This window comes from Syzygium oleosum, unplaced genomic scaffold (assembly GCF_021117445.2).
Source record: "Syzygium oleosum isolate NSW1041296 unplaced genomic scaffold, Sole_v2.1 Sole_v2.13, whole genome shotgun sequence".
In the NCBI taxonomy this organism is placed as follows: domain Eukaryota; kingdom Viridiplantae; phylum Streptophyta; class Magnoliopsida; order Myrtales; family Myrtaceae; genus Syzygium; species Syzygium oleosum.
The window spans coordinates 6,810,801-6,819,265 of NW_026607497.1; the positions used below are offsets into that span (position 1 = coordinate 6,810,801).

At 44.6% G+C, this 8,465-nt stretch overlaps 1 protein-coding gene across 1 annotated transcript; it reads right to left on the minus strand.

Annotated features, from left to right (window-relative positions):
- LOC130139775 (7-deoxyloganetin glucosyltransferase-like) lies at positions 1–2,084 on the minus strand. Its single transcript, XM_056317467.1, has 2 exons — positions 1,496–2,084; positions 1–1,037 (listed from the first exon to the last, which is right to left on the minus strand). The coding sequence occupies exons 1-2, from the start codon at positions 2,013–2,015 to the stop codon at positions 100–102; spliced, it is 1,458 nt and encodes a 485-aa protein (XP_056173442.1). The 5' UTR covers positions 2,016–2,084; the 3' UTR covers positions 1–99.
- Between the last annotated feature and the right edge of the window lie 6,381 nt (positions 2,085–8,465).

The following is an 8,465-nucleotide window of genomic DNA, read 5'->3' on the forward strand; positions in this document are numbered from 1 at the left end:
TAAGATCCAGACGAGAGGATCGTCTAAAAGAATTGTTCGGATCCATTCCACACTGTCCGAACAAACTTAATCTCTTCTTTTGACCAATAAAAGAAAACCTTAATCTCTTCTGGGCTGCAGCAACACTTTATCGATCACCTCGTCCAAGTTCGAGAACGACGACCCGGAAGGACACGTGGCCTCTCGGGCCATCTCCTTCCACTCCATCGCCTTCCTCTTCATCTCCCTCCCTCTCTCCCCCTCCATCAGCTCCCTCACCTGCCTCTCCACCTCGTCCCTCTTCACGTCGCCGTCGATCTCCATCCCGATCCCCCACTCCTCGAGGCTGTACCGGCAGTTCGTCTGCTGCTCCGCAAAGAACGGCCAGCACACCACCGGCACGCCGGCCACGATGCTCTCGATCGTCGAGTTCCACCCGCTGTGGGTCAGGAACCCGCCGACTGCGGGGTGGCTTAGCACCCGCTCCTGGGGGCACCAGCTCGCCAGCAGGCTCCGCTCCCTCGTCGCGGCCGAGAACTCTGGTGGCAAGATCGCCGTGTCGCCAACAACCAAGTCGGGCCTGATGACCCACAGGAACGTCTGGCCGCTGTTCGCGAGCCCCCATGCAAACTCCACCAGCTGTGCTGGAGACATCACTGTGATGCTCCCGAAGTTCACGTACACGACCGAGCCGGGCGGTTTCGAGTCGAGCCACTCGAGACAGCCCAGCTCTTCCTTCCACAGGTTTGACCCTATCGACCTGGTGTCGTTATCGGGTAGTTGCTCCGTAAGGAGATGAAGGGGGCCAAGGGTGTAGATCGGGGGGAACATGGCCTTGAGAGCGTCGAGGACCTCGTGCTCTAATCGGTCGAACGTGTTGAAAACGATGGCAGACGCTCTCTTCGCTCTCTTGGTCTCGCCCAAGCAGAATTCGACCATCAGGTCGTCCGGGTCAGTGGTTCGGATGAAGCTCGGTAAGTCTCTCAGGCGAATGTTTCTCATCCCGGGTATCCAGTCGACGACGGTGTCTAAGTACCCGTTTGTCAAGTAGCTTGCATCTGCAAATTGAAAGGTTGATCAATTAAACCGTGTGACCATACATGGTTGGTTCTCATAAAGGATCCGCTTCTCTGAAAAAATTAAGAGTTCGTTCCTACTATGTCGTTCGATGTTTATGGTGTCACATGGCATAGTTTGTGTTGTCAATGCATCTGTTGAACTTAGATTAGGGAAAACACGGGAATATTGTTGAAGGTTATAGGAAATGATTAAGTCGCAAACAATACTTGAGCTCCGGAGGAAGGTTCTTACAATATAAATTCTACTTTTGACAGTTGACTTAGTTAAGTCATCAACCCAGGAGAAAAATTGTGAGGCGATTCAGTAAAAAACGAAACTAAACAATAGAAACAGCAAAGCAAACTCACAAGAGAGAAAAGAAAAATCATTAGCCGCAAATCTACTAAGTGAGATTACTTAAATAAACCAAATCAGACAATTATTGATTAATGCATACCTTTGAGTGGAATAAGACCCTTGTCAATAAGACTGCGATACTGCACGTAGCCCATGAAGCCGCACGCGCTCGTCGTCCAGAACAGGACCTCCGGCACGCCGATGGCCTCGGCAGCGTCGAGCGTGAAGCTCATCACGCCGTCCGACACCACGCAGCTCACCGGCGGGGAACCCGCCGTGGCGCTCTCCTCGTTGAGCCTCTCGAGCAGGTCCCGGAAGTAGGGCAAGCAGTACTTCCGTGTGGACTGGCAGAGGGCGGGGATGTCCTGGGTGGCGTCGGCGTCGGAGGGCGGGAGGCCGTCCGGGATGGTGCGGAACCGGAAGGACGGGAGGCCGTCGAGGGCGGAGGGGCCGCGGGACCGCAGGAGGCGGCTGTGGTTGTACTCGGTGTTGACGAAGGTGACGTGGAAGCCGCGGTGGTGGAGGAGCTTGGCGAGGTTGAGCATGGGGCTGATGTGGCCCTGAGCTGGGTAGGGGATGCACACTGCGTGTGGCTTCCGGGTCATCACTATCGAACCCATCTCTCTCTCTCTCTCTCTATCTCTCTCTGTCTTCTCTGTGTTTTTGGCAAAGGAAGAAGAGATGAGAATGGTGAGGGAACGTGAGGTTTTGGTCTATATATAGGCGGGCGAGACGAGAGAGAGAGAGAGAGAGAGGGGAAGGAGGGTTGAACGTCGGCGAAGAATTCCGGCCAAGTTGGAAGACGCGATGGAGATGAAGATGTGATGAACGGGACGGTCAAATTACGGCGTCGATTTTTTTAATTGGGTAAAAATGGCACCGCCAGATCTTTTGGAAAATCTTGGAGAGAAATGATTCAGTGGTTTGACCAATTTAGGAAAATGAGTCGATAAAAAAACTTTTTTAATCAATCGGAAAACCTATGCTTGAATTAAAAAAAAAAGTTTCATAATTTTATTTTTATTTTGGATACGCCGTGATGTTCATTACCGCAAGACCATCATCAATAATTGGAACCAAGTGCATGATGGTTGGAACCAGGGTCCTTGGTGGCCCGACCTTGGAAGCCGGCGGCTGGATTTAGATCCCTCCCCGGTGCTTCGACCATGGCCCTTTGGCAGCTGGACTTGAGACCTTGAGCTTGAACTCCGAGTCTTAGGGTTGTATTTCATATTTTTTTTTTCAGTTGTGTGTTTCATAGTTTTCCTGTAATAATCATGCAAAAGAAAAAAAAAACCAACCAAACACAAGCAAATCGAATCATTTTTCTTGAAAATAACTTCGTCTAAAAATACTTTCCATCAAAGTTCATTGTCCTTGAAACAACCAGGCCAGTAATTTGGCGAGGAGAAAAATGAATTTATAGGAAGGATATGTGATAAACATCAAACGATGTTCAAATAAGTGAATTATGTTCGAGAACCGATTCCATTTGTTCACGTTGTCTTATATGCTAAAATTTTACACCAATATCACCCCCATTCTCACGCTCTTCATATCGAACTCTGCAAGTCATTATTGAAAGCAACATATATGCATGCACGCCTAGTGCAAGCAAAGCTTTCGGACACATGCCATGAGCAATTGAAGCCGAAGGTTGATCGTGCACTTATAAGAATTCGAAACTTACGGGGAAAAAATAAGTACATGATTTATGAATCCAATTCCATCTTGATCGCTAATCATGAGCAATCGAAGCCGAAGGTTGATCGTGCACTTATAAGAATTCGAAACTTACGGGGAAAAAATAAGTACGTGATTTATGAATCCAATTCCATCTTGATCGCTAATCACGTGAACCCTACAATGATTTATGAATCCAATTCCATCTTGATCGCTAATCACGTGGACCCTACAATAAGACGCGCATACTTGACAATTAAGAGAAATAACGGTTCGCATAATTTACGGATCATGCAATGAATTTTTCGAAATTCACCCTCGCACACCTATCATATGTGTCAAGTAAAGACAATGATTTTTTTTGACTGTCGTTATCCTTTTTCCTCTTATGTTCCAAAATTCCGGCCACGGAGAAGAAAGTAGTGCGAAACCTATTCGAGCAAAGGGTGACCGCAGAACGCAACGCATGCTACGGGTCCCACTTTTCGAGCAAAAATGTCCATCCGACACTATTTTGGCATTTGCAGTCGTGGTGGGTCTTGTTTCTGTTTTTTGATTTGATGATTGAGACTGCTCCTCGATTGTCCAAAAACTCCATTTCAAGAACTCGTCCGGAATTTTAGGGGTCGGCAGTAGATCTAGCTTGGATTTCAAGGTAATGAAAGAATTATTCGATAGCATAGCGGAATACTGAGTCGCGAAGGAAGCTTTCGGGGGAATATTTTCGGGTGATCCATGGATCACCGAGGAGAGCTCTCGATCAATAGGTCTCGAAATCGGATTCTGTGCTTGTGCCGTGATGAATTAAGTAGCCATTTTCTTTTCTTCTTATCACATAAAGTAACAACTTTCTTACTTAGCAAATTAAGTGATTTTTTTTTACTTGAGTGAATATTTGAAGTCAACTCAAATTATGCTTATTAGACGTGCTCTTTTTTTTTTTGGTGATACAAGAATCCAAATGCACGAGTACAAAAGGCTGAGCTATCGGGAGGCTAGTTAAATGCCCTGTAAATCGATTAGATATAAGCATTTAGCCTGTACGGATATTGTAATTCAAAAGAATTTACACGTGGTTCGTAAGATTTGAACATATGACTTTTGGCTTCTGAGCTAGATATTACTAAAACAGTTTACGATCCGTTGAAGTTTAATGGTCTATGGTCCATTTTAAGATTGGTCAGCTAAATGTGTATGCAGATTAAACAATTGACTTATTTTCGCTTACAAGTTTCAAATCCTAGCTGAGTCAAATAAACTTTCCCAAGAAGAATGCAAATGACTAGAAACGTTGAAAAATTGAAGGACACTTCTTCTTATAATGAATATCTTATTCGCGGATTACGTACCGCATGACCCAAGTTTGACCTCAGCAAATGGAGAAAAATGTTTACAATTTCAAGTGAGCCATGGATTGCGTCGCCTCTTGCCCATACGCTCATTGAAAATAACGTCCTCTAGAAAATTGTTTGGCTAGGTATTTTAATTATACTTTATTCAAAATATAGAAATTTTCAAGACATCAGTTGGGTATAACATAAAATCAATCGGTACACTGAAATTTGCGAAACTTTCTTAATTTATTGCTTTACAAGTGTGTCGAGAACACTCGTTCATAAAATCTGATTATCTCTTCATAGTGGAAGGTCAACGTCGGTCGGTCGACGAGTTTAAAGAGGAGAAGAAATCCAATGAGTCTTCTTCTCACGGCAAGTGGCAACACAGAATAAAATAATCAATTATTCAACTAACCATTGCCTCCACATAAGTTCGTACACAAACTTTTCAATTTTCAGAACACATTTAACAAAGACTTAATAAATAGGCCCAAGGACACTCTTCAACATCTCAGCATACATATTCATGAGACTGTGACACTTGTGTCTTTACTAGGAATTTATTACCGTTCAGCACTTCAATGTAGATGGGGCAATTAACATCACAAATGCACCTCTCAGTGCTATCCACAGGTCGACGTATATCATAGGTCGTTGGAGCGGCAAAGCAATGGCCACCGAATCATGAAAGGGAACTCGACCCTGATCGAAGTACAATGCGCTGATTCATATTTGGAACCTACCAATCGAAAAGCTAGTTAGAGGATACGCACGATCGATTAATCAATCAAGGATGTGTACGATCAAAGGGAGATAATATGTGCATTCTTGAGAGATACGGAGAATCAAGAGAGAGATTCGAATTATCTCCGATAGAGAAAAATATCACGGGAGGAAGTTGCGTGCCATACTCGATACCCAAGAGGCCGGATTCAACTTCTGGGACACGTCTCTAGCAGCCACCAAAATAACAGGACAAAAGTGAGGAAACAACATCTATTCAGCCACTTGTGCTGATTTTCCAATCCAAGTTATGGAACAGAAGCTCTCTCCCCATGTCTCGACCATATAAAAAAAAAAAAAAACCTTCCACTTGCAGTACTTGTTGAGACCACGGGAGTCGTTTTCGTGGAGGCAAGCTGCGTCTACGAGATTCGTAAAGTCGCAGCAACCCAAAACGACGCGATTCGTAAAATTCACAGAGCTTCGCAATTTGCGTATTTTCATGACTTCGAGTCGCCCATGAAATTGGTTAGACATGGAACAGTTCTCTCCCTCTCATGGGTTCGTCCTGTTGCATGTTGTTTTCCTTTTCTTCTTCTTTTGTCGCGATGATACAGTACAATGCAAGGTGCACCATGTTGTGGAGAGAAGAAAAAAACGGACGTTTTCGTTCTTCGTCTATCGGTATGAAAAGTCGTCCATCGATTTCCCATTAAAGATGAAAATTCTTTCACATCATGGGTTTTACTCGTCTTTAAGCAGACAAGTCCGAGTTTTGTCTAGAAGTACACATGAGGATCCATTATTGTTGGGACACGCATGCAACAGAAGCTCGATATATAGGGAAAATGGGTTCAATTAGTTCCCTAAGTCGACTCGTGCTAGGGCTCGGGCTATCCCTCTCTCGCGATTACCCTAACTGGAATTTCTATCACAGTTTGGACCAGAGGATCAACACGGTTGCGTTTTATTTGTTTACCCATCTTTGTTTCCGGGGATGGATCTGATGGTTATATATTGATTGAACATTCGAGTTTACTCATTTAAGGACAATTTTAGGCATCGAGCGTGAATTCTTGTCACGCGTGATTTCAGCCGACTTAAATGGCTCGGGAACTCGGCATTTTTCTTGCGAGGAGTACGTCGGGGGATGTTCCCGCCACGACCAAAGTTGAGTTTTGACTCGGAGGTAGGCTAATGACACATTCGCAAGATGCGCGTAGGTGAGATTGTTGACCTGCAGAAACGAGGAAAGATGACGATGATGGTGCAAGGATGGCAACGACTTCAAGCTAGGAGGCAAGACCAACCCGGGAAGACTATGCTTACGAGAAAGAAGAGTCCATCCACATGAGGAGAAACCAGGCGCGAGGACGAACAGTTCCCTTTGTCTTGCCTTTGACATGGAACTACCGACTCGCCCCTTCAGGACAAGGCGGCCGGCCCTAGAGGGTGAAGTTGATGGGTAGATTCTGACGATTAAAAAGGCACGTGAGACTTACTTTTATTTTTAATTTTTTTTATCATTTCATTGTATTTGTAGTTACCCTTTCAAAATAATTTTGTAATTTCTTCTTCCGGCCGAAATCTCCCTCTTTTGACCCCCGAACCACAACCTCTAAGGGTGTGTTTGACAATCATTCTGTGCCCGGAAACTGATTCTGCTCAGAAATGATTCTTTTTTATTCCGTGTCCGGAAACAATTTCTAAGCATTTGAAGGTATTTGGTAACTGCCCAAAATTTCTATCCTTGGAATAGAAAAAGAACATAAATGCGTTTGATAACTACACAAAATTTCTTTTTATTAATAATATTTTCAATTTTTTAATATTTCTTTTTTAAAATTTTCCTTTTTTTATTCTTCTTCCCCTTCTTGGCCCATGGCCAAGGCCAACGAGGGCTGGACCCTCACCGCCGTCCTCGCCGTCGCGGCCCATCTCCCTCACCTGGGTCGCTACGGCGAGGCCTCGCGTTGTGGCCGCGAGTCGCCCTCACCCAGGCGGCGAGGGCTACGACACCCTCACCAGCCCTAGCCTGTGGGCGGTCACCGGTGGTCGGCGGCCGGCCAGGAAGAAGAAGAAGAACAAACCAACAAGGAATAAGAAAATCAAGAAAAATCAGAAATGGAAAAATTGTTTTCAGAATCAAGAAGTTACCTTTTTTTTCTTGATTTTGTTCCAAAATTGATTATGGGAACAAATTTTGCAAATTTATGCTCGGGAACTAAAAATTTGCTAAACGGATTTCTATTTCAAAATTGATTCTAAGAATAAAAGAACAAAAATTATCACTATCCGGCAACTTGCCAAATGTCCGGACTCTCCAATTTGCTCAATCAACGTGCTGTCAGTGGGGTTGCCCCACCAATCCCAGCAATGCCCTTAATCATTTTCTTGTTCTGGCACGTGCTACAGCTTTTCTTGAGTCCTTGTTGCGGCTACTTTGTCTTGTTTTTTAAGCCAAGACAACTTCCATTTTAGGCCTAATTAGCAATGGACTGCTGCAAGTCCACCGATTTTGCCTCTAATTTCCTCTGAACTTTAGTTCATTTCTTGTTCGAGTTTCCTAGTTCCATTGGGACTAGATTGTGGCTGGCTTAGGGTTTAATGAAGTGAAGAAAATGCAAGATTAAGTGGGCGGTTGAATGGGTGATTAAAGGACTGAAAGTGGAAGATGCGCAACTCGGGTCTGGTAAGGGTAGACTGCGCAGTTGAGCAGAAACGGCGAGTATGCACCCGTCATTCGTCCGATGGGGCTGAAATCTGATGGGAGATAGTCGACATGTCGACATATCCTGCATTAAAATTTCACGCTCAAAGGACATTGCGAAGTCCACTTTTGGAGGCCATACAGTATCGGTCTTCATCTAGGGGTCTAGTGAAGGCAGACTACGCGGTTGTGTGGAAAAGACAATAAATACGCTCATTGCTCGTCTGATTGCGCTGAAATTTTGTGGCAAATGATTTGACATATCATCCTAGCTTTTTCAAAAAAATTTTGCATAGAAAGGACATAAGAAAATTCAGTTTTGGAGGCCATATATCTCTTACGACGAGAAAATATTAGGTAGGACTCGCATTCCACCGTGGCAAAAAATGAGTATCTCAGCATGCGACACGTGTCGCCGGGCCCCACCCGGTCAGATAACCTCCAATATTTTGAAAATATAGCGCCTCTCTCCTCTCATCTCTTATAGAAAAAATATTGAAAAAATATTAGGTAGGACTCGCATTCCATCGTGGCAAAAAATGAGTATCTCAGCGTGCGACACGTGTCGCCGGGCCCCACCCGGTCAGATAACCTCCAATATTTTGAAAATATAGCGC

Bases quoted from the DNA above. Each gene is read 5' to 3' on its own strand.
- LOC130139775 (XM_056317467.1), bottom strand. From the start codon at position 2,015: ATGGGTTCGATAGTGATGACCCGGAAGCCACACGCAGTGTGCATCCCC. The intron at 1,038-1,495 runs GTATGCATTAAT...TTCAATTTGCAG, and splicing joins GGGTCTTATTCCACTCAAAG to ATGCAAGCTACTTGACAAAC.